Source organism: Laccaria bicolor, genomic scaffold (genome assembly GCF_000143565.1).
Source record: "Laccaria bicolor S238N-H82 LACBIscaffold_7 genomic scaffold, whole genome shotgun sequence".
Classification (NCBI taxonomy): Eukaryota; Fungi; Basidiomycota; class Agaricomycetes; order Agaricales; family Hydnangiaceae; genus Laccaria; species Laccaria bicolor.
Window position 1 is genome coordinate 681,472 of NW_001889878.1, and position 25,502 is coordinate 706,973.

The following is a 25,502-nucleotide window of genomic DNA, read 5'->3' on the forward strand; positions in this document are numbered from 1 at the left end:
ACCGAACTTCGACATGCAGACGATGCAGCAGGAGATCAGAAGACTTGCTCATGGCCAAGCCGACCTCCTGCAGAAACTCCGAGACCAACAAGCGCAAGTCAGCGTCATGGAGTCGTCTACCCCTACTATGCGAGAGTATTCGGCATTTGTGGTCCGAAAACAAGATATTGACGCAAGTGCCCTTCTCCCCCCGGCGGTTGACTCACCCGTGACCCTGTCACAACGTCTTTTGGCGCTCGAAGAGATTACCCGGTGTATTCAAGATCAAGATTTGGCTAGCCGTCCTCTGTCGGAGAAAATTGCAAGTCTAGAGACCTCCGTTTGGTTTCAGGAAGAAAAAATCACCGGAGCGACTCGCCGGATGGACCGTATTGAAGAGTCTGCCCACATGCGTTGGAAGGAAACACAAGAAGATTTGCAGTCCATCCGAAGTGATCACCAGAGACTGGAAGCCGAGGTGAGGGAAGCCGTCAAGACACTGGAGAACAAGTGGGAGACTACGCCAGCTGCGTTACAAGAGAGTCTCACCCGGGGCTTTGAGAAACTTGCAAGCCGCATCGAAACTGCCGAGCTAACGCTCCACGACCTCACCAAATCCGTCACTACTATTTCGGAGCTCAACCTGCGGCTCGGTGCTCGCCAATCAAGTCTGGAATCGCTCATTATCCAGTTCCTCGGCAACAAGGAGAAGAAGCACACTGGCATCAATACCGATCGCTCAGTCTCACCCGACCGCGGTCAGAAAAGCCAGCAGGTACAAGTCTCCCCAACCCCGGGTGTCGTTCTGCCAAACCCAGTTTCAACCGATCACGCGCAAGTCTCTCCAACCCCGGCCGTCTTTCTGCCTCCAGCATCTGAGAGCCCAGCGGTCCTTCTGTTGGCGCCAAACCCAATTCCTCCAACCCGGGCAAGTTCGCCCGGTCCTTACATTGGGGGTAATAGGAAGTCACCTCGGCTACAGAAACTCGAACCCACACTTCAAACCCCCGCACAGAGTAAGTCTTCTACTTGGTGAGGATTCAAAAATCTGACTGCCAGCAAGTTACAAACAATGATGTCCAAACTGTCCAAACTCCGTCTACTTAATAGTTAGTAGCATACATGTATATTTTTTGGACAATCTTCAATTTTTTTTTGGGCATATTTAATATGAAGTCCTGTGGTGGACATAATAATGAAAGCAGTAAGAAAGCGGGGGGATCTTGGAGCAACTTTGTCCAATGGAGACCGGCATAGTAACAGCTTGGCGTTTATTTCAGGCAGCCGAGTGCGGTTGTTTGAGCCAGACCCGTTCCAACATGGGTATGTTTACAAGAAACATTGGTCGGTATAAACTGGTAGGGATTTTGAACCGGGGGTGTGCATAATATATTTCACTGCCTTGTGAACGTCACCGTGCTCGGCTTCTTGGGAAGTCATGGACCCAGTAAACTGCATGACCGAATACTGGACCATGACCGGCAAAGAAAAGCCGAGGTAATGTNTGAGCAACTTGGCAAATAAAACCTGAGTGAAGACGAAACTCGGCCGTATAGTGTCAACTGGATGGGACCAGGTTGGGCTGATCCACGCTGCATGGGATTCAAAGCTCTTCAGCAGACCCATGACACATGAGCCCATTCCATGAAGAGACGGGTTGACCCAGGATCCAAGGCATATTTAATTCATGGGGTACTAGCTGACTGACCATGTCACCGTGCTCGGCTTCTTGGTAGGTGATGGACCCGGCCCAGTAAACTGCATGATGACCGGCAATGAAAAGCCGAGGTAAACTTGGCAAATAAAAATGAGACGGCTGTGGGCTGATCCACAATGCATGGGATTTAGAGCTCTTCAGCTGACCCATGACACATGTTGAGCCCAATCCATGAAGAGATCGGTTGACCTAGGATCCAAGGCATTTTTAGCTATGTCAATTCATGGGGTACACTTCTCAGCCGATGCACATTACCAGTCCTAAGAGAGTCTTGATGGCCGGTCCACCTTTGATGGGGTCAACTGATCCATGGGCTCATCAGCAGGCACCATCAACTATGGTCTGTTTGTATGGTCGGGGGGCTCAGTATTAGTGGGGTAAGGTAACTAATACTTGTGGCACCAGCCAACGTACTTCAACAGTTTGGGATTTAAATGCCTGCATCACCCGATGTGCACCTTTACTGATGTAATTCATGTCTGCTTGGTGTAATTTCACCTGGACATGGTGCCAGCTCACACATCTTTTCCCTGAAAAATGCACTGGCCCAGACACAATGATTTAATATGGAATCGGCTCAATCACTCAAGGTGAAACCCGGGTATTTGTACTATTTCCCACTTGTCAGCTCCATTATTTTGCATCTGAACATGTTTGATTGGCTGTTTCCATGCATTTATACATATTCAATGACCTTGTCTGCTCAGTAACTTTGCACCAGAATACAGGACCAGCTAATGTACTCACTGGCCTGATGCAAACATAAAACCAGAGGGTTATTTTGAATGCAGGACATGGCAAAGAACACTGGGGGGTTGGTACAACATATAAACAAGTAAACTTAGTTAGGCCATGTGTTAGCCAGGCTGGCTATCATCACGGGACAGATGGCAACATAAATTGTTTAATTGGAGACAAGCCAAAGAATGGTAGGGAGTGTGGTGCTGACTGGGCCGGGCCATATCCAGGCTGGAGATGGCAACAGATGGGGGCCGGCCTCATCTCTGCTCGGGGCTCACAATGAGATTCATGACCTCGGGTATGTAAACTGACTTTGCCGAGCCAGGGTGCGGCAAGTGGGCTGATCCATATTGTGAGGAATCAAAAGCTGTTCAGCTGACCCACAATCCAAGGCAATTTCAGTGGGGTCAATTCATCATTAGGCTGGTCGGCTGGCACACAGAACCACTCCTCAAGAAGATATGGGTGGCCGAGCCAGCTTTGATGGGGTCAACATATACATCGGCTCATCAGCAGGCACCATCAACCATGGCCTGTTTGTATGGTCAGGGGGCTCAGTGTTGTTGGGGTAAGGTCACTAATACTTGTGTGCACTCTGCATCTCAGCCTCCACCATTGATGTGGGTGTCGCTTTGCCTGCATTCCCCTCACTTTCCACCTCCTCACTGCCTGGGGGAAACACTCTGCCCCTGCCATGCCTATGGCCTTGCTTTTCTGTCATTATCACCTGCATCTGCCTCCCAGGTGCCTTTCTTCATGATTTTGGCCATCCCTTCAACATCCCTCTGTGCTCTCTGTTTCATATAAATGTGAGTGGATCCCCTTTGATCTTTTTCCAACTTTCTCACTTTCTACTGTCTTTTTTTCCCTTCTTTTTAGATTCTGCATGCACCTTTGTTGCTCATCCCTGTGGCTTCCCCGACTTCTTCTAGGCCCATGTGCACCTCCCTCACCTGCCCTTAGTTTGTTGTGCCCTGCTGGTGTTGTCTCAGCACCCCCCAGTCCTCTGGTGGGAGGACCAGTCTGCAATCTGGGAGTTCACTTGCAAAATTTACTGGACTGTGTCCTGCTCACCTTGTCTGTCACTTTGATTTATCTGAGTGCCAGTGAGCGAGTTGCTGTCAGCGTCTACATCCAGCAGGCTCTGACAGGCTTCAACTGGGTTTGTAAATTCATCAATTCATGTCAGTTCAGAGCTCACTTAGCAGCCACAACAGCTCCTCTGGCTTCATCAGTCTAATCTTGGTAGGTCCTTTGCATTTTATGTATTGTTCATATTGTTCATTCGGCATTCAATAACTTTAGCCCATCTTCAATTCAAAACAACCAGGCAAAGACACAACATTTTGCAATCCCTTAATGACCTTTTTGGATTAAAAATCAAGAAATTAGGAGTAACTATTATACTATTGTTGTTGGAAATGGTAGACAGATGTTTTTTGGTCCTTTGAGCTGCTTAACAACTGACCTAGCTACTTTGCAGTGTTCTTGCAGCGGTTGTGGATCAGAATCTTAACTTCCACCTGGATTGCATGCAAGAGAGCTAAGGACTAGCATGGTAATGACCAGTAACTGACTGTGTGAAAACCGTGGGTTTATACCAAATATGGTATGGTCACCACAGTTCCCAGATCAACTGTGCCTATTTTAGGGTACTCAGGTTTTGTGTTGACTCCACACTGCCTGCAACCTTGTTACACTTGTTATGAGCTCAATACTGGAGGTCTTTACCATCCCCCACGTAATCCATGTGGATTCCAGTGGAGTCCAGTGGAGTCCAGTGGATTCCAGTGGCCCAGTTGCTAGGCCAGATTGGCTTGCACAATGCCCAGTCCACTGGACTCAAGTCCAGTCCAGTCCAGTCCAGTCCAGTCCACTGGACTCTCACTGGACTACAAGCCACTTTCCTGAGTCCAGTCCCAGTCCAGTGGACTATGAGTCCAGTCATAGTCCACTGGATTCCACTGGACTGCAGTGGAATCCAGCAGTCCAGTGAGTCCAGTCCATCATTACTTATGGATATCAATTACTACCAAAAAAGCGAAATTAAACTATACAAATGTAATGAGTTATATAGAAGTATACACAAGTACTCGTCGTAACAATGATCAATCATTTTGTTCAGTCTGCGGGGTGTGGCACGTGACGTACCCGTGGTGTTCAAACGTTGCCATACTGTCACGTTTGCCTTCTGCGGCATAGTCACATCTGCGTGACCATCTCTTTCCCTTCCACCACCACCACCACCACCCCTCGCCAACGTCCTGCACCCACCACCACTCTCGGCCATCGCCACCGCTCTCAGCCACGTCACCGAAGCAACACGCTGAATGAAACGAACGAGGAAACAAGGGACCGCGCCCGGTCATGGGTGTCGGTGCCACGTCGCTATCAGCGACCTGGCAACCAGACGACGAACGACGACAAGCGTTGTTCGTCGTCCATGGGTGAGCAACCCAACTCCACCTGATCCACTCACCCACAGATGTCGACACGGCGCAACAACGCAACCCGGCGACGAGGAGCGCCCACGAAAACGATGATACCCACGTCACAGCAGGACGATGACACAACACGAGCACCCCCCACCACACACGAAAAATGACGAGCGCCCACGAAAACAATGAAACCCACGTCACGGCAAATGACAAGCGCCCACCACCGTCAACGAACCACAACGAGCACCCACCCACCCCCACACACGAACGACGATGAGCACCCACGAAAAACGACGAGCGCCCACCACCACGACCCACCACCGCCCACTGACACGACGATGACGTGTCAACGACATGCCAGGACGACGACACGACATGCCAGGACGACGACGCAACACGCCAGGACGACGACACGACACATCCACACAAGCACGCACCCCCACCACACACGAAAAATGACGAGCACCCACAAAAAACGACGTGCGCCCACAAAAAACAACAAGCGCCCACCCGAAACATGACACGTGCCCACGAAAAACCACCAGCGCCGACGGCACGCCAACTCGGAACGGCGATGAGGGCCCAGCACCACCACCTCTCCCTCCACTCTCTCCCCCCTTCACTCTCTCCCCCCTTCACTCCCTCCTCCCTCCAACACTCCCTCCCCCTTCTCCCCCCCCCTTCCTTGCTCCCTCCCCCCTCCATTCCTCTCTTCCCCCTTTCTTTCCCTCCCCCTTTTCTTTCCCTCTTCTCCCTCTCCCTCTCTGTAACATAGAATGTAGTAAAAGTAATGTATTTAATTAATAAATATACTTCAATTTTCTTTTGAAATCTAAGTTCAGTCCAGTCCAGTCCAGTTTTGTCTTGGGAGAGTCCAGTGGAGTCCAGTTTTGTGATTGGCAGTCCAGTCCAGTCCAGTCCAGTCTAGTCCAGTTTTGTGTTGGGAGAGTCCAGTGGAGTCCAGTTTTGTGATTGGCAGTCCAGTCCAGTCCAGTCCAGTCCAGTGGAATCCAGTGGAGTCCATGTGGATTATGTGGGGGATGGTAAAGTATTGGACAAGTTCTTGAGATGGTGTGAGTTTCTGCTGGTGAGAATGAGACTCCACTCATGTTTTACGACCATTGTATTGTGCCATGAGTGTTGTAGAGGGGACATTGTAAGTGAGTGCTGCTTTTCAAAGTCCTAATTTTGGCTGACCATTGGGTTTCAACCCAGATGCGACAACTGCTTTTAATGCAAGCTGCACCCATTCTTCATCAGCGCTATGACTCGATGATAAGTGTGAGGCAGATGACATGGTATCAGGAATAAGGCTGTTGAGAGGCGATGTTGTGTTACATTGGTCAATGGTTGTGTGCACAGCAATTCCAGATCATCCTTTGCTCCTCATGCAATGAGAAACAGAATGGTCATGTACACATAACCCTTTATTCTCAAACTATAAATTCTGGCCCATTGTGATGTATGACAGTGAGAGCCCAACTACTTTAAACTTAAGACTGTCCACTCTCCACATGAGATCCCTTCATGTTGGATGATGCAGTCTCCTCAACACCTTCTGGATCCATAGCTAAAATGCAAACCTTGTCAAAATATGAGTTGACTGTTGCTTCAAGGAAGGCACAAGAGTGAGGTGTGAGTGCCTCATGTGGATTGTAAGCATTTGTTTGAGCCATGTTATAAACATCCTCAAGGGGTGGAGGAAGGCCAACATTGTTCAAACTACAATAGATTATCATCAGGACACCTCAAAGAACATATAGAATATATAGGAATGACTTACCTTGTGATTAAATCCTCAGTGGCCGAAGATTCAAGTGAGTGCACATAGTGTGCAGGCATGTGGAGGGTCAGATCAGTGTTGGGAGGCTGCATCTTGGTTGAATACTCTAGTATTGGAGCAAAAATTGTCAAAATGACATCAAGGATGCTGGGGGGGTGTACACTCACCAAGTTATACTTGTTTCAGGAGGTGGGAGGTTCATGTTCATGCAATGTTGGACTTTATAGTTATCTAGTATCATCTTGTGACAGCATCATGTACAGCTCTCAAAAAATTCTGAAAAATTACAATACCTACATTGAATTGAACTGAATTGACATGCCAAACCAAATGTTTCAAGGGAGTCTATGCCATTTGTGTTGCTGGGATACAGTGGAACTTGAGGATTTGTGCTGGAACTTCTAGTTGAGTCTTGCACATTGGTTTTTACCTTCCCCCAAAGAAGCTAAGTAACAAAGTACCACATTAGTTGGAGGCTCCTACATCAGGTTCTGTTTGCAAAAACAAGTGAGGCAAACAGAGGGAAAGTGACTGAGATATGAGGTGAGATGCTATGACATCACATGTTGATTCGGATCTTTGGTCCAATCAAGGTGCTTGTCCACCCATTTATTCATTTGATAGGTGTCCTCTCACTCCATAACTTTGTATGCTAAATTATAATATGCTGGACATTCACTATGTCAAATTACAAGGCATATAATGAAGCCATTGTGTTACAAAATGAGTATTGACCCAGTACTATGAATGACCCATTAGGGGTCACATGACAGTAATGCTCCTCCTCCAGAAACTTGATTTGAAGGTCTGAGCTGCCTAAAAGATGGAATGGGAAACATTGACAGTTGAGGTGTGGATGCTGTATATCGAACATCACAGATGATTGTTTCTGATGGTATAGTGGTTATTTCTTGCAACTGATGGAACATGGGCACATCAACGTGTGCAGATTCAAAATCTGCATTGAACAGATCTAATTTCAAGCCGAATGGACGTCTTTTGAGTGTGCTACATAGAAGATATTTTGCAACTATATAAATCCATTTGTTTATTTGGCAAAAAAAAAAACATGCTGCGCCCTATTGTGGCATTAGTGTGATTGGGTCACAGTAATGACACACAGAAAAATGGTAGAGTCTCAAATTCAGATAGACTGGGCAAGAGTATCTTCGTTCAAAACTGAGTAGTTACAAACAAGAGGGGCTCTTTAAATACCATTGCCAAGTAAATAAGGGGTGATGTAAATTGGGGGGACCTTTGGGATACCAATATAAAAGAATCAGGTGCCAGACAGAGAATGATGAATCGATCATGAAGGAATTCGAGGGTGTTGATAGGAATGAAAATAGAGAGAAGAGGTTGTGATGTCACATGACAGCTGCATATGCCCTCCAGCCATTCCACAGGAATGGCTTCAAGCAGCATTGGCATCACCCATAATTGCATCCTCCATGTTGGTGCCTTTCTTGTCCTTGTTGTGGACTGCTGCAGCTTTGCATGTGGTAACGGAAATGGAGGTGGCTGGGGCAGGTGCACTAGTGGGGGTGGAAGACGAAGTGGTTGAGGTAGACATGGTAGCAGGGGCAGAAGGCAAGGCAATTGAGGCAGGAGCCACAGCAGGAACAGGTTGGGCCATAGAGGGCTCATTGATGGGAGCCATGGGCATAATAGTAGGGGTGTGAGATGCATTGGTAGTGACTTTGAAAGGGTTAAAACCCTGCCCATGACAGTTGTTGTGAGAAGGTCCTGTCTTGCCAAAGTTGTTGATGCATCTGCTTCAGCTACCTTTGTTGTCATAGCAGTGGAGACGATCCAATGTGAGACAGACATGGTGGTTAACTTGATCCATGTCCAGGTGCCCATTTTTGTAAAAACCCAATGCATCTAAATCAGGATCAATGATTCTGCCATCAACGGCAAAGGCACTGAGATCCATGTCCTTGCGAGAGAGAGGGATGGCAGGTAAATCCCAGTCCTTCCCATCGGTTACAACTGATAATGCACCCAGAATGTCAGGTTTCATATTACCAATAGTTGCAAATTCCAGGTAGCTTGTGGGAGGAGTGTCGACCTTGATCCCACTGTGGAGGTTGTGATCAAAAAGGAGAAAGAGTCAGACCTGGCAGGGGTGGTAAATAATGGACATGTTCTTGGTAGGGTTGTGGACAACAAAGAGCCACTGGTCCTCATTGTAGCAAACATATCTGAATAGAGGAGAGATGATAGGAGTGGAGTTGCGAGGCATTGTTGAAGTGAGAGTTGGATGGGTGGATGGGTGTTGAGGAAGAGGGGAATGTGAGAATGGGGTGCAATCTTGACAGATATATATCCCCTCAACTGTATTAGACTCATCAATTAAGTCAATGTGACCTAGAGACACCTGAAAATTTTTGGGGGGCTCACCATGACCCTCCGGCAATCCAGTAATTGAATTGACACCAAGGACATTGATTGTCCAACTGACCAGGGAACAGTCTGTCATCATTAGGTATGTGAATCTGCAACAATGATGCATGGAACACATCATGAATACCTCTTTGCTTCAACCTTGCAGAATTTTCTATCTTGTAAAAATTGTTTCCATAGTCCTTTATGATAAGGTAAGGTCCAACATATTTCAGAACAAGTTTCCATGCAAGCTTCTTCAGAATTGACATATTCTTTGTAGTGATATATACAAGATCTCCTTCTTTGAATGGAGAAAGTTGACAACACCAATTAGTGGTGCATGTCTGTTTTATGCGAGCAGCTAAAATGCTATCATGAGCAGACATTACGGCTGACTTGATTTTTTGGGCAAATGCACTGACTCCCAGATATTCGGAACTTTCAGTAGACTCCCAAATAGACAAGCAAGGCATACAGCCATTGTTCAGGAAGAAAGGAGCATACTCCATGCTACTAGCAGTCATGGAATTAATTGTGAACTCAATTCCAGGTAATTTCATACACCAATCTTTCTGGTTTGGGCTAACACATTGTCTTATCATTTGCATGACAGTATGGTTGGCCCTTTCCATGGAACTGTCAGACTCAGGGTGGTAAGCACTCAACATGTTTAATTTTGCCCCTATTAACTCATGCAGTTGTCTCCAGAATGCACTTGTAAAAAGTACATCATGGTTGCTTATTATTGAGCTAGGTAGGCCATGATGTTTATACACTTCTGCAAATACTAATTCTGCAATCTGGCAAGCCATGTAATCAATACAACCTGGGACTAGATGAACCATAGCCATGAGCAAGCAAATAATCACGACAATACAATCATAGGTTGTGTCTCGATCCTTCAATTTAGGGAGTGGCCCTACAAAATCAATTCCAATTGATTCCCATGGTCTTGTATGCACAGCTAAGGAAATCAGTAGGCCATAAAGTTTCTGATTTGATGGTTTGCTTCACTTACAAGTTATGCACGAATTACAGTAAGAATTGACATCAGTGACAATGTCTTTCCACCACACATGGTCCCTTAAGTATGTGATCGTTTTCTGAGCACCTAAATGAGCCAGCGACAAGTGAGCTTCTGAAATTACAAGTTCACAGACATTATGTCCATCAATTTCAACATTTGGAATACATAGTAACTTCATCCCTTTTTGTTTCAAAAAGACTAGCCCTTCAGAAACTTCAAAATTCTTCAAGTGCTTCGGATTTTGAAGTATTCAATAGAATACTTTATCATCATTGTATTTTCCCCTAAGTTCCTTCTGGATGTCTATACCACCCACACTGTCTTGCATATGCTCAACTAGTGTCTGTGGTGTGCTCGCAGCATCATCCGGTAACTCAGCACCCAATGTGTTTGGCACATCACATGGCATGGAAATGGAGATATCTCTGGTGATCTGTTCAGATCTAGAACTGATTGCTTCTGTGTCATTATTTTTAGACAAGGTAGGCTTCTGAGTGGGAATTCGGATTGTTAACTTGTCCTTCCCTTTGTCTTTTGCTTCCCCTTCCTTATCCTTTGATGCCTCACATGGTGTCTGCACTTTGGGACCTTTCAATAAGATGTGCCCTTTCATTTGTGCAGCAAATTCACACGAAGTCTCTGGATGACCCAATTCTGCTGGTTCTGGCTTCAAGCGCCCACAGCATTTTGGCAACAATGCCGCCTCACCCTCCTTTCCAACAAGGACTGGCATTGAGATCGCATGCGAGCTCAAAACATTGTTGTCAATGATATCATGGTAAGTATATTCGCTTCTCACATGCATGGTGCCTGGCTCATCATTTGAATACAGATGAGACAAGGCATCTGACAGAATGTTTTCAGTCCCTGGTACGTAAATTATCTCGAAATTGAACTCTGAGACCTTTTCTAACCAACACACTTGCCTTCCAGATAGATCATGTTGGTTCAATAGGTGAATTAGACCTTTATGGTCTGTGTACCAACAAAATTTTACACCCTGAAGTATGTCCCTATATCTCATCACTGTTTCAATTCCAGCTAACATTTCAATCTCATGCATAGGGTAATTCTGTTGTGCAGGATTTAGCTTTGCAGAGAAAAATGCCGCCACATCCACAGTCTGCCAGTCTTCACCTTGACTCACAACACCTGCAATCCCAGTGCCACATCCATCTGTAACAATATTAACAGGAGGTGCGTCTTCTCCATATTTCAAGGGTTTTCAAGGTCTTGTCTCTCCCCCACATGTTCTGATCAGCGCTGATCAGAATTAATATACCTCCTTCCCCAGCCATTTTGGCTGGAAAGCAGCTCAGCAATGGCCCCACTCAGAGTTACTCAGTGCTGATTAGCACTGATCAGAGTGCTCAGCACTGAGTCACTGAAATGCTGAGTGATGCTGAACAGAACTGACTGATGCTGAACAGAACTGATTAGTACTGAACAGAACTGAGTAGTACATGAGTATTACCCTTGTTATTATACTAGTAAAAAATAAATACAGTCATCAACTGGTCAATGACACAAAACAGTTTTGCTCCCCCATTTTTGCTCACATCTCTTAGAAATTTTATATTGTTGTAAGGGAATACTATATCAATATGACTGTGCTTTTTTTGAGGCAAGAGCCTCTCTTGAACTCCTTAAAAGCTCTATTCATTGGTTTTGATCAGGATTTGACAATTCCATTACCCTGATCTGGCAACAATCTCTTGAAGACTGAGATTTATTTTGATAGTCCCTGAATACAAAATACATAGGGTACAATAATCAAAATTTATCTAGGAAAGTAGTGGCTTGCAGGGACTATCAGCAAAGAAAAGATGTGAAATGACACTGAGATGGGTTACCAAATGTGACAGAGTTTGTGATGCATCTAAATTGGGTTTAGTTGTCAAATGAAAATCTTTCCTCCACCTCACCTTAGCTGACTGCCTAAAATGCATGGATAATCTCTGGTCAATACTTGAGAACTCCAGGTGAACTAACATGAGTCCCTTGAGGAGAATATTTCTCAGATGTAAGTCAAACCAACTTTTGATGCCATATCCCAATCAGGTAAATTGTGACTGTGTCATTGAATGGTGTTGATGCTGTTTTGACCAAAAAATTCAGTCCTGAACAGGTAGGCAAGATAAAAAGTTTTAAAGTACTAATTTGTATAGTGTAAATACTTCATCAGCTTTTGTATAATTCAGTTTTTGAGAAGCCGATGTGTGAGGGATGTGATCCAGTCAATAAAAATGTTTGTGTCATTGACCAGTTGATGACTGTACATGAACAAGGACAACCCAGGCATTCATAGATGAATCACATGATCACAAAAGCACAATATTACCACTGTGCTATCTGACTGTTTAAAATACATATAACATCATAATATATAACCCATCATCACCTCTGGGTTTCCACAAACACTGATGTTTGATTTGGCATCATTCACACTCACCCTCTTCTTCCTCACCCACCACCATCATCCATGACACCCATTGCCACATCACCATGTCATACAATGGATGATGACATGCCAACAGACAACAACATGACAACAACAGTGACAGACGACAAGGACATGTCAGCGATGACAAGGACAGCCACACGTCAACGGAAGGACGAGGACATGTCAACAGAAGGACAAGGACATGTCAACGGAAGGACAAGGACATGTCAACGGAAGGACAAGGACATGTCAACAGACAATGACAATGACAGACAATGACAATGACACAACGATGGACAATGCGACACATCAACAGATGATGACAATGGATGACGCAACACATTAATAGATGACAACAACAGATGATGCAACACATCAACGGACAATGATGACAACATGACAACGGACGATGCAACATGTCAATGGACAACAACAACACAACAATGGACAACAACAATGGATGACAATGGATGCTAACAACAACAACAGCCACACATCAATGGATGCCAAGGACAATGGTCACATCAACAGACAACGAGGATGACAGCTACATGTCAACCGACAACGTTGATGAGCCCCCTTCCTTTTCCTTCTCCTCCCTTTTTTCTCCCCCTTCCTATTCTCTCCCCCCTCCCTTTTCTCTCCCCCTTCCCTGTCCCTCCCATTCGACCCTTCCCTCCCCCTTCTTCCCTCCCCCCATCCCCCTTCCCTTTTCCCTCCCCCTTCCCTTCCCCCCCCCTCTTCCCTTTTCCCTCTCTCTTCTCCTTTCCCTCCCTCCTTCCCCTTCCCTTGCCCCTCCCCTCCCTCTCTAGTAAGGTAGGGGATATCCATCTCTCTCCAACATCATGTGCTGTTACAATAATGCTCCTTTTATATTCACAGGGACTGGAAGATGGAAGATATGTGACTCTAGAGTAGAAATTCAAAATTGGCTCCCAGGAGATTGTTATAATTGTTGTTAGAAAGCTATATACAAAGTTATAGAAGCTAGGATTTTGATTTCATGGAATGGTATGCAGAATACAAAAATATGCACAAAGTAGGTGCCACTCTCTTCTCTTTTTCAATCTTTCAGGTCCTCTATTCCTTTTGGAGCCTCTCTGAAGGTTCTTTGTCCTTTTGTGTTTCACTGTATTTCTGGTGTGTCCAGGGAAATTCTGTTGATTTCGACACAACGTGCCACTAATCTAAACGCCCAAATGTATTTTTGATATGATTTGAGTGCAACACATTTTTACACATTTTTTTTTCTTTTTGCATCAGTTCACAACCTATTTTGGCACAAACTCCTGGTTTCCAATTTGTATCTAATTGTTGTAGAAATGTTTAAGATGCATTTTTGTATAACTGCTGCTCAAAATGGAAATGTCACACCCTTGCATGTGACATTGGAGAGAGATGGATGTCCCCTACCTTATACACTGAATGTAGTTAAATATATTTTCTATTATAATTGAAATACATCATTTTTTGATTTAATTCACTTGTGAATTTTATAATGAGGTCTGAATTTCTGACTTGAATAAATACAGCTCAAGTCACCTGACCTCTAACTCAGTGCTGATCAGCAATGCTGATGCTGATCAGTGCTGAACCATCCTGTCTGATCAGCTCTGATCAGAGCATGTGGGGGAGGGTAAAGTACTGGGGTTTTCTATGGTGATCCTTACACAACATAGCGAGGTTTTTAATGTCTTCAAATGTGCATTGGTGAGTATATTCCCAATGAAAAGGGACCGTATCTCCTGTCAACGCATGAAGGACGCCCATCAGAACACAGACACAATCGATGTCATCAGCAAGGAATCCAGCTGCACCAAGAAACCCTCAAAGAAGGTCTCAATTCATTGGCATTTTCCAATGCATGAGCGCATCAACCTTGTCTGGATCCATGTGGATCCCCTCATCATCAACAACACAACCAAGAATCTTCACCTTGTCACAAATAAAATTCAACTTTCACTCAGTAAGAAAGAACTTTGCTTTTTGTAACATGTCGATTACTAATTTGATGTGTTTTACATGATCTTCTAGATTGTCTGAGTAGACCATTACATTGACTAGGTAAATATCAACAAAATGGCCAAGGTACAGGTCAAATAGGTTGTTCATTACAGTCTGAAACATTGCAGGTGCATTACAATCTCCCTGTTGCAACACCTCACTCAACATGGGGACCATCAGGCATTGCCATAGCTGAGTTTTCAACATCTCGAGGGTCAATTCGGATTTGTTCAAATGCATTTTGCAGGTCTATTACCAAGTGGTACTTTGCACAAGACACTCATCTCAAAATTCCATCCATGTCAGGCAGTGGTGACATGATCTTGCATTCCATTCTTGTAAATCATTGACACAACAGAGACATATAGGCTCTCCAGGCTTTCCTGGCTTTCGCAGAAACAGCATCAGCATTGTGTTGAAGGAGGTCGTCAGATGCCAGCGACCACTTTTCAAGTAAGTGTTGTGCTTCTCATTCCAAAGGGGTTTTAACACATCTGGGCACATGAAGGACGATACTTGACAGTTTTCTTTGAGTCTATGATTGGAATCCGATGATTAATTTTATGCAAGGGTGGCAACGGCACCATTGTCTCATCAATACACAAAGGCCTAGCATATTCAACAAGTTCCTCATGTGTATGTTGTAAGTTTTCTTGTATCATGGACATTGCTCCTGTTGACAATTTAGCTACTCCAGGTCCTTTCATGGGGAGGGACTCGACCAAGCCAATTACCATGTGAAATGGATGCAGGTCCATGGACACCTGGTGCTGTAGCCACAGTGTCCCCAATATTAAATCATAGTTGGTAATGTTAATAACATTGAAATTTCTTCTCTCATTTATCATTTGATATTCAAATTGAACTTTAGTGCTGTAATTAGATTTCAAATGCGAACCCTGGACAGCAAGTTGCACCATGACCAGGGTCACGAACTCGTCTTTCTCAACATGAAGCTGCTTAGCAAGAGTACTCAACAAGAAATCCCTGAGTGAGCCAGAGTCAACCAATGCCCTTGCGGGGTGACCATTTATTTGGACAACGATCACTATTGGCTTTGGGATTACTTGCACTGGGTTATGCCTCACCATGCTATTGCATTGAATTGATGGATAGGTTCCAATACTTTACCATCCCCCACATAATCCACATGGACTCCACTGGATTCCACTGGACTGGACTGGACTGGACTGCCAATCACAAAACTGGACTCCACTGGACTCTCCCAACACAAAACTGGACTAGACTGGACTGGACTGGACTGGACTGCCAATCACAAAACTGGACTCCACTGGACTCTCCCAACACAAAACTGGACTAGACTGGACTGGACTGGACTGGACTGCCAATCACAAAACTGGACTCCACTGGACTCTCCCAAGACAAAACTGGACTGGACTGGACTGAACTTAGATTTCAAAAGAAAATTGAAGTATATTTATTAATTAAATACATTACTTTTACTACATTCTATGTTACAGAGAGGGAGAGGGAGAAGAGGGAAAGAAAAGGGGGAGGGAAAGAAAGGGGGAAGAGAGGAATGGAGGGGGGAGGGAGCAAGGAAGGGGGGGGGGAAAGGGGGAGGGAGTGTTGGAGGGAGGAGGGAGTGAAGGGGGGAGAGAGTGAAGGGGGGAGAGAGTGGAGGGGAGAGGTGGTGGTGCTGGGCCCTCATCGCCATTCCGAGTTGGCGTGCCGTCAGCGCTCGTGGTTTTTTGTGGGCGCGTGTCATGTTTCAGGTGGGCGCTCGTTGTTTTTTGTGGGCGCTCGTTGTTTTTTGTGGGCGCACGTCGTTTTTTGTGGGCGCACGTCGTTTTTTGTGGGTGCTCGTCATTTTTCATGTGTGGTGGGGGTGCGTGCTTGTGTGGACACGTCGTGTCGTTGTCCTGGCGTGTTGCGTCGTTGTCCTGGCGTGTTGCGTCGTCGTCCTGGCGTGTCGTGTCGTCGTCCTGGCATGTCGTTGACACGTCATCGTCGTGTCAGTGGGCGGTGGTGGGTCGTGGTGGTGGGCGCTCGTCGTTTTTTGTGGGTGCTCGTCGTCGTTCGTGTGTGGGGGTGGGTGGGTGCTCGTCGCGGTTCGTTGATGGTGGTGTGCGCTCGTCATTTGCCGTGACGTGGGTTTCATTGTTTTCGTGGGCGCTCGTCATTTTTTGTGTGTGGTGGGGGGTGCTCGTGTTGTGTCATCATCCTGCTGTGACGTGGGTATCATCGTTTTCGTGGGCGCTCCTCGTCGCCGGGTTGCGTTGTTGCGCCGTGTCGACATCTGTGGGTGAGTGGATCAGGTGGAGTTGGGTTGCTCACCCATGGACGACGAACAACGCTTGTCGTCGTTCGTCGTCTGGTTGCCAGGTCGCTGATAGCGACGTGGCACCGACACCCATGACCGGGCGCGGTCCCTTGTTTCCTCGTTCGTTTCATTCAGCGTGTTGCTTCGGTGACGTGGCTGAGAGCGGTGGCGATGGCCAAGAGTGGTGGTGGGTGCAGGACGTTGGTGAGGGGTGGTGGTGGTGGTGGTGGAAGGGAAAGAGATGGTCACGCAGATGTGACTATGCCGCAGAAGGCAAACGTGACAGTATGGCAACGTTTGAACACCACGGGTACGTCACGTGCCACACCCCGCAGACTGAACAAAATGATTGATCATTGTTACGACGAGTACTTGTGTATACTTCTATATAACTCATTACATTTGTATAGTTTAATTTCGCTTTTTTGGTAGTAATTGATATCCATAAGTAATGATGGACTGGACTCACTGGACTGCTGGATTCCACTGCAGTCCAGTGGAATCCAGTGGACTATGACTGGACTCATAGTCCACTGGACTGGGACTGGACTCAGGAAAGTGGCTTGTAGTCCAGTGAGAGTCCAGTGGACTGGACTGGACTGGACTGGACTTGAGTCCAGTGGACTGGGCATTGTGCAAGCCAATCTGGCCTAGCAACTGGGCCACTGGACTCCACTGGACTCCACTGGAATCCACATGGATTACGTGGGGGATGGTAAAGACCTCGATAGGTTCCCTGCATGACCTGTTGACCATACAAGGATGTTACAATGTAATGATCTTTGAATTCCTGTAGTTCGGCATGCTGACTAGCACATATATCATCTCCAATACAATTGATTTGATACAAGATCTCAGATTCTTCAGGAGGGGGACAAGGATGGTAAAGTAGACCAAAATAATCCACCTCATCCTCATCATTAAACATTTTGTCATTCAAGTACTGAAATGTGATAGCAATTTTACAAGCATACCAGCCTGCAATATTGAACAGAGGATTCTTCAAATATTTCAAGGGTACTTGCACTTTGAATTTCCAATCCATGTCATGGATAATATAGTCACCTGATGGTGAGTCCTTGTTAATCCAACAATTGAACCATTCAATCCCCTCATCTTGGTCAGGGTCATACCAATAGTCCTCCCCAGGGTACGGCACACCATAATTTAATGCAATAATAGCAGGGTGCACATATGTGTCTCCTAAAGAGGTGCTGTTCTTGATTTACCCTTTGCGTGAGGCAGGTTGAAATATTTGTGACAATGTGTGGGTTGCACACCATCCAAAATTAAATAAACATTTCAACAGATGGCAGCAACATAAAATTGGTAATGATACTTATTTGAATTATGCATATCAGGGGGAAACAATTCATCCCTGGGGTGACTTTTTTCATTGTCCAGATTATGTCAAACTGCCACAGCAAGAATATCACCAATGCAATTTCAGGGACGATATTCCCAGCTGTTCAGAACTTTGGAATGTATTCCCTCTGTCTCATCTCCTACTGCAGGGCTTTTTGAGCTCCATTGTGTAATAGGGCAATCGTATTTACATCCTTTTTTGTCATATTCTAATTGTGTCATTTCAGCAAAGTATGAATTATTCAATTCACATTCCAATTGCTCCAATAATGGTTCTGCTGATTGATAAATCTCATCATCAGAATGAGAGACTTCCTGGAGATCTGGCATATCATCATTAGTGTTTGCAGGTCTGGTTCAGTCTGGTTTTTTGCCCTAAAAATGCGCAACCGTGGACCGCAACCGGTCCAGGACCAACCCAGATATTGAGGGAACTGAACCAGACCACCTAGGACTGGTCTTTTGCGGTCCATGGACCATGTTCAGACCAATTCAAACCAGTCTTTTTGCGTAAAATTTGTCATAGCAATATAAACCATTTGTATCTCAATTATTATTACTCTAAAAAATAAACTGGTTATATATCACAGTAAAACATATAAATACCCATCATTCCACCAATTCTTAAGAAATCTAATGAAGGTTTGACATAGCTATGACTGAAACCGAATTACATCTCCTAAAGACTCAGGCAGAATGTAATGTGGCAACTGTAAATTATTTGATGCATACCATATATTGATAGATGGTGAGTATATTTTCATAGTTAAATTGTCAATATCCAAAAATTGAATCAAGCAAAATGATGAAAGTTTGAGTGAGTTAGAATTAAAGTCATTCTGGTACAAGTTGCACAAACAAGTATTTGTGCCAAAATGGATTTGGTTATATCTTTCTCAGTTCTTAACTGTTTTTGATGAACCAAAAACCCAATTAAAGGTAAGAAACATGGTTACAAAGCTATGTAATGCATGTGACCGTTTAACTGGTTGCAACTGATTTGAACCAGTCTTTAAACAGTTTTAAAAGATTTTTGAACTGAGGCAACCAGCAACTGGACCAACCCCAAATTTGGGCAACTGCAACCGAAAAAAGACTGGACCTGTAAACACTAATCATTATCAGATTCATCTGATGATGTTGACACTGACTGTAGGCTTGGCATGTCATCATCCGACATCGCAGATTGTAAGTCCTGAATAAATAGAACTATCGTTTGTGGACATGGACACAGGAACTTTGGCATCAAGGTCAGTAAAGTCTTCAAACAAGTCTTCAACATCTTTAGATGTCAAGTAACTCATTTCATTGTCAGATTCAGATGTAGACACTTGTGTCCAATCAGACCCTTCCTCAGAGGAAGTCAAGCCTCCAAAATGCATCATACTGAGTTCAAGTGAGTGGTGATTTTCTGTCGTAGCTCCTAATGTTTCTAGATATTCCACATCATCCACTAGTAGCTGCACTCTACATCAATGTATTTATGGCAGCTGCTGTGGCAAAACTTGATCAGCTACCATGAGGGAATGAAATGAATTTTCATTGATTCATGGCACCCATTTCATTTGAAATGATTCATTCTGTTTCATTGATTCATGGCAACTGTTTCATTCATTTCATTTCATTGATTCACAGAAATTACTTCATTTTTCATTTCATTCCACCATGGCAACTTTTTCATTCATTCCTTTATTGTTAGAGCTGGGAAAATTATTATGTAATTGATGTAAAATATCAAAGTGCCTTATTTGGCAACAGTATGCCTATCTTGTTATGCATTTGAGCCTCAAATGCAAAAGTACTCCCATATGGCCTCCCACACCACTGCAGTAGGGCACAACACATATCAGGCATAATTTTATATTATTTCCTTATTTAGGTGTGTATTGAAACATTGAAATTGTTGCCTGAAAGATTGAAAAAAAAAAAATGAAATAACTTCCTGAAAAGAATAAAATGAAAATTCTATGGTAAGAATGAAACAAAAAATGAAACAAAGAATGTAATACTGTATGTAATCAGGTACCTGGTCACCCTGGGTAGTCAGTCAAGCATTCTGTCCAGCACTGAGAAATGCTTTCCCCTGAATTTGTTTGAGTGATTCTGAGAACCTATGTCAAGCTCTATCTGTGAGTGTAATTTTTATGTGTAAAAGCAATGTATGTGTTGAGAAAAACATGCAAGATTGGAGGAATTTGATTAAAGATGCCGAATTTCCACATATGGACAATGTCCAAAATTGGAAATCATTATCTCCGCAGTGCTGAATTGAGGTCTCCCTTTCTCGAAACTTGTGTTCTTGCAAGTCTCAGCTCTTGCAAAGGATGAGACTGCTCATTCCTGCTCACTAAACAGGATATCATAGAGATTTACACTAACTGATCAAAAGAAATGTCCAACAACTTTTTTGACGAAAAATAAGATGTATCTTTCAAAGTAAAGGGAAATTCTGAGAACTCTTACTTGTGGAATGAAGTTCTATGTCAGTACTAAGTGTGCCAGAAGAGATTCAAGGTTACTAGCAGCATTTGCCACCATTGTCAAGGTTATTCATTCAAGAGTGCCATGACCGTGGGATATCAGACACAACGCAACCAACAACATTGCCCACTATTTTCATTTCAGCCCCAAACCACATCCCCACATGACCTCTCCTACACTCCCATAACACCCATGGCGCCAAACACGACCCCAACCAAACATGCTAAAGTTTGTACGATGAGAGTGGCAGGATACTCAAACGATGAGATTTGAGCTGCTCTAACTGGCTGCCATGATCTATCTGACCGCCAAATCTACCGGATTGTGAAGAGATACGCAGAGATACGCAGAGAAGGAAAACTACTATGAGGTTATGCCTCGAACTGGTCACCCTCATAAGCTGACGCCTTGTGACACATGCGTTGCTCTCTGACACCTGCCAAATACGACCGCCCACAATGCTTCAGACCTGCAGCGCAAGTACTTCCCAGACGTTTCCGTACAAACTATCAGGCGTACACTTAGAGCCAAAGGTCTTCAAGCTCATATTCATTGCACAGTCCCGTTTATCTCACATAAGAACCTGCATGTACGAAAGACCTGGGCCGAAGAACACCTCGAATGGACAGTTTTGAATTGGAGGGCCGTCAACTTCTCAGATGAATCAATTTTCCATGTCTTTGGCTCAGATGGGATAGAGTGGTGCTGGAGGAAGCCTGGGGAGCGGTTGGACCCATGGTTTACAAAGAAGAAGGTGAAGCACAGTGGTGGGAAGGTTACTGTGTGGGGGATGATAACAGCACAAGGTGTTGGCCACATCGTACGCATTGAAGGAAACCTCAACAAGGAGTTGTACTGTGAGATATTGCAGGATGATGTCCTTGGTAGCTACCATGATCTTCAACTGGATTATCATGACTACTATTTCCAGCAGGACAACGATCCAAAGCACACTGCAAAGATTGTTCAGGCATGGTTTTTAAAAAACCATGTGGATCTCTTGCCCTGGCCGCCAAATAGCCCAGATATCAGCATAATCAAGAACCTTTGGGATCATCTCGAGTGTCGAATATGATCACGCAGACCTTTACCACATTCTGAGGAGCATTTATGGATAGCATTGCAGGAGGAGTGGTATAGGATTGATATCTCTGTTATTGAAAAGTTGTATGCATCTTTGCCTCAGAGGGTTCAAGCAGTTCATGACGCGAGGGGGGATAACACACGCTACTGATTAGTTTGTCCTAATACTTCAGATTTCTTGCTCTTTGCCATGTTATGTTTTGAAATCCCATTTTGTTTACACTCTGTTTTGGAACACGTGATAATCATGTCCTCACCATTCAGCGAGTTTTTATTTTATCTTCATCAAAATTTCTGGTCATACGCTGGGGATGTATATCTTGCTTCATGTTCAAAATCTCATGGCGAAGGTTTGCGGTTCTCAAGCTAAATGCAGAACTTAGAGAAATTGACTGTGTGACATTTCTTTTGATCAGTTAGTGTAAGTGTTGTCTTGGGCTTAGATACATGTTCTGTCAAGTGCAGGCACATCATCTTGCGACTGGACTGTTGGGAACACCACAAAGACAGCCTGAGAAATTTTAGCTGAGACTGGTAAAACACATGTTAGAGAGCTGGATTCAATGTTCAAAATAATTTTACCAATTTTATCTGGGTCTTGCAGTAATGATACACTGAAATGACCTTTTTTTGATAACATGGACATTTGAGATTTTCTATTGAGTTTGGAAGGACTTTGAGACAAACTGGGTGGTCAAAATCAACATTTGAGATCCCCCAATACTCTCTACCGCAAAAAACCTGCACTTGATCAGTCTTCTCCCTCCCGAAAAAGTGCTGGAATATGTGAAATTTCACTATTTTTACACACATATTTTTAGTGATCACTGACAATCTAGTGAGGTATCTCAATTGAGATACCTCTCTTGAAATACTAGAGTCATATTTGAGCTAAAAATGAGAAGGAAGAAGTCATTTAGACTTGTACACCCCTCCTACTGCCTCTCAATGTGTTCAACAGTGCCTCGAAGATCGCCTCAGAAACCATCCCAAAAATCTACTGAAACTAACACTTTTTCAGTTCCTGATATCAATAATGTTATCCCACCACTTCCAGACCCTGAGGCTGTTCCACAGGAGGAGCACATTGCACTTGCTATTGAAGCCGTTAACGCTAGTGTACCTGCATCTGGTGGGAAACCAAAGCTTTCACTGTGACAGGCTGCTAAGGCCTATGGTGTACCAAGATCTACACTTACTGACCGTTATAATGGTGTTGGGACTCGCCAACAGGCACACGAGTTTCAACAACTCCTATCAGCTGCACAGGAGCGCATTCTTGCAGATTGGGCCAAGGTACAAGCTTGGCGGGGTGTCCCAATCTCACCATCTAGTCTTGCAGATCATGCCAGTGATATTGCTGGTCAGCCAGTTGGGACTTCCTGGCAGGGGCAATTCATGGAGCAACACCCCGATCTCAAAACACGGTGGACCCAGAGTTTGGAGCAGTGTCGAGCCAACAATGTCAACTGTCCTACCATCTATAAATTCTTCGACATATTGGAGGAGCTTGTAACAGAGTTTAATATACCGATGGAGAATATCTACAACATGGATGAAAAGGGTGTACAGCTAGGGGTTGGTAAACATGTTGCAGCTATTGTTGACCAAAGCCAGAAAAATGTCTACAATATCAAACACAGGAATTGCGAACTAGTAACTATAATTGAAATGGTCTGTGCCGATGGATCTTCTTTACAGCCAACAATTATTTTTGAAGGAAAGCAGGTGAACTTGGGCTGGACGAAGAGTAATCCATGTCATGCGAGGTCAGTCAAACAACTAATTTTGATATGCTACAACACAATGACATTTTTCTGATCCAGTGTCGCTTGCTCGCCTAACAGGTGGACCGACCAAGAACTTGGCGCAAAATGGCTTGAAAGAGATTTTGAACCAATGAGCGCTGCACGCAATAAGACCGGTGGCTATCGACTACTCATTCTCGATGGGCACAACTCGCATTGCACATACCAGTTCAGCAAATTTGCTAAGGACCACAAGATCATCATAATTTGCTTACCCTCTCATACAACGCATGTCTTGCAGCCTTGCGATGTTGGTGTCTTTGGTCCTCTTGCGTCAAGCTGGAAAGCACAGGTGAATGAGGCTGCCAGGAACTACATTCCAATAACAAAATACAACCTAATTGAACAATATTCAGCAGCTCAAGAATGTGCTTTCAAGAGTGAAACAATCCATTCAGCGTTCAAAAAGACAGGCATATGGCTGATGAATCGCAATGCCCTTGACCCACATGTCTTTGATCCTTCATTAAATACAATGACACAGGCAGCCCAGCCCTTACCGACAACTCTTCCATCTTCCGAGCTTGTCACAATCACAGCTACCACCTCCATGGAGGCAACTACACTTTCCCATGTCTCGAATTCGTCTAATAGAACAGTGGATGGACCTGCTGTCTTGCCTTTAAACTCTCAAACACCTCCTGGTGATGGAGGTGACTTACCCAGACTCAGTTTGAAGATCCCAAAGCCATTGAAGGGCACTGCATCATGTCAGGAGCTCCGGGACCAAAACAAAGAGTTATTTCAGCTACTCAAGCTCACAGAAGAACAGATTCAACAAGATCACACTCAGAAGCAGGTAATGGATCGTGAGAATGAGAAGTTGCATCAGCGATTGCACTGGAAGGAGAAGAAGCAGAAGGATAAACGTACGACAGCAGAGGCGTGCCACATGACATCAGAAGAGTCATTGGATGAGGGTGCAAAAGCACAGTGGCGCACGAACATCAAGGAGTTCCATGAAATGGCAAAGCTGATATTCAAGAAAAAGCACGATGACATCGACAAGTACTATCGTAATCTTGTGGTACAGGAGAAGACAAGGACAGATGAAGAAAAGTGACGGGCAGTCCAGGAAAAGAAAGCTCAAGCAGCAGCAGAGAAGGAGGAGACAGCATGGAGGCGAGAGATGGTGAATGTGGTAAAATACGTCAAGGATTACGAGGCGGGGTTGAAGAAGCAGGTGTTGCAGGAGGAAAAGAAAAAGAAAACAGCCAAGGCCAAGGCGGCCAAGAAGAAGGGAGTAAAAGGTAACAGCAGGCATATCGAAAGCAGCTCTGAAGACTCAGGTGAATTCAGAGATGACAATGCAGGTGTGGGGGCAGTAGGCAAGTGAATTCACATACCTGGAAACATTGGCTGACATGTTCCTCTCAAGCTGTGAAGCAGAAAGAACCATGCCAACAAGTTCCTAGGCCATGTAGAGCAAGGCCACAACCTGCAGCTGAGGAGCAGGCTGTAGAGGCAGAAATGGAGGTGGACGCCCCTGCTGAATATGAGCCAAGTACCTCGAATGTGCAGGTTGACATACCAGCATTGAGCACCGCAGGAGCAGCACTCCCAAATTCGGAGCCTCCTCCTGCACCTCGCTACACACTGCAAACGAGGAGGGGAGGGTAATGTCATCACTGTTGCTTATCGGTGCGTTATCAGCTTGAAAATCAGTCCAGGTTCCCTGATGTGGGAGCTGAACAGGCTGTGTGACACATGTGATGCACTGCCCGAGTACTAGATAACCACTTCCAGACCTGACATATGTTCGAAAAAAATTCATAGAAAAGCAAATACTATACCTAAAATTACAAAAATTGAGAGAGTGGTATCAAAGATGCTATAACACACAGCTATACAGCTATTTTAGAAGAATATGAACTCTTCATGAAGAAACTTGTAAATTGGCCTTAGGTGACCAGGTATCTGATTACATACAGTAGTTGCCAGAAATGAATGAAACAGAATAA

At 44.6% G+C, this 25,502-nt stretch overlaps 8 protein-coding genes across 8 annotated transcripts in view; 3 read left to right on the plus strand and 5 right to left on the minus strand.

Moving 5' to 3' along the window:
• LACBIDRAFT_325295 (uncharacterized protein) overlaps positions 1-1,086 on the plus strand; it is a gene marked incomplete at both ends in the record, with an annotated part of 2,821 nt that extends 1,735 nt beyond the window's left edge. The window contains 2 exons of the mRNA XM_001878754.1: positions 74-995; positions 1,043-1,086. Of these exons, the coding sequence (XP_001878789.1) occupies positions 74-995; positions 1,043-1,086 (966 nt within the window). The remainder of the gene's footprint in view (positions 1-73; positions 996-1,042) is intronic.
• A 222-nt stretch (positions 1,087-1,308) lies between these two features.
• LACBIDRAFT_325296 (uncharacterized protein) lies at positions 1,309-2,173 on the minus strand (the record flags this gene model as incomplete). The annotated part of the gene is made up of 3 exons (XM_001878972.1): positions 1,309-1,590; positions 1,688-1,885; positions 2,111-2,173. 3 exons carry the CDS (start codon positions 2,171-2,173, stop codon positions 1,309-1,311), a joined length of 543 nt encoding a protein of 180 aa, XP_001879007.1.
• A 1,150-nt stretch (positions 2,174-3,323) lies between these two features.
• Positions 3,324-3,953, plus strand: LACBIDRAFT_317122 (uncharacterized protein; the record flags this gene model as incomplete). The annotated part of the gene is made up of 4 exons (XM_001878755.1): positions 3,324-3,599; positions 3,655-3,682; positions 3,743-3,861; positions 3,921-3,953. 4 exons carry the CDS (start codon positions 3,324-3,326, stop codon positions 3,951-3,953), a joined length of 456 nt encoding a protein of 151 aa, XP_001878790.1.
• A 195-nt stretch (positions 3,954-4,148) lies between these two features.
• LACBIDRAFT_325297 (uncharacterized protein) lies at positions 4,149-4,727 on the minus strand (the record flags this gene model as incomplete). The annotated part of the gene is made up of 2 exons (XM_001878973.1): positions 4,149-4,369; positions 4,589-4,727. The coding sequence occupies 2 exons, from the start codon at positions 4,725-4,727 to the stop codon at positions 4,149-4,151; spliced, it is 360 nt and encodes a 119-aa protein (XP_001879008.1).
• Positions 4,728-6,368: 1,641 nt separating this feature from the next.
• Positions 6,369-6,860, minus strand: LACBIDRAFT_325298 (uncharacterized protein; the record flags this gene model as incomplete). The annotated part of the gene is made up of 3 exons (XM_001878974.1): positions 6,369-6,597; positions 6,659-6,805; positions 6,826-6,860. The coding sequence occupies 3 exons, from the start codon at positions 6,858-6,860 to the stop codon at positions 6,369-6,371; spliced, it is 411 nt and encodes a 136-aa protein (XP_001879009.1).
• Positions 6,861-8,072: 1,212 nt separating this feature from the next.
• On the minus strand, positions 8,073-8,903 carry LACBIDRAFT_325299 (uncharacterized protein; the record flags this gene model as incomplete). The annotated part of the gene is made up of 3 exons (XM_001878975.1): positions 8,073-8,404; positions 8,444-8,739; positions 8,803-8,903. The coding sequence occupies 3 exons, from the start codon at positions 8,901-8,903 to the stop codon at positions 8,073-8,075; spliced, it is 729 nt and encodes a 242-aa protein (XP_001879010.1).
• Positions 8,904-14,133: 5,230 nt separating this feature from the next.
• On the minus strand, positions 14,134-14,286 carry LACBIDRAFT_317126 (uncharacterized protein; the record flags this gene model as incomplete). The annotated part of the gene is made up of 1 exon (XM_001878976.1): positions 14,134-14,286. One exon carries the CDS (start codon positions 14,284-14,286, stop codon positions 14,134-14,136), a length of 153 nt encoding a protein of 50 aa, XP_001879011.1.
• Positions 14,287-18,824: 4,538 nt separating this feature from the next.
• Positions 18,825-19,691, plus strand: LACBIDRAFT_325301 (uncharacterized protein; the record flags this gene model as incomplete). The annotated part of the gene is made up of 7 exons (XM_001878756.1): positions 18,825-18,881; positions 18,915-18,917; positions 18,968-19,108; positions 19,199-19,357; positions 19,404-19,419; positions 19,485-19,565; positions 19,606-19,691. The coding sequence occupies 7 exons, from the start codon at positions 18,825-18,827 to the stop codon at positions 19,689-19,691; spliced, it is 543 nt and encodes a 180-aa protein (XP_001878791.1).
• Positions 19,692-25,502: the final 5,811 nt, after the last annotated feature.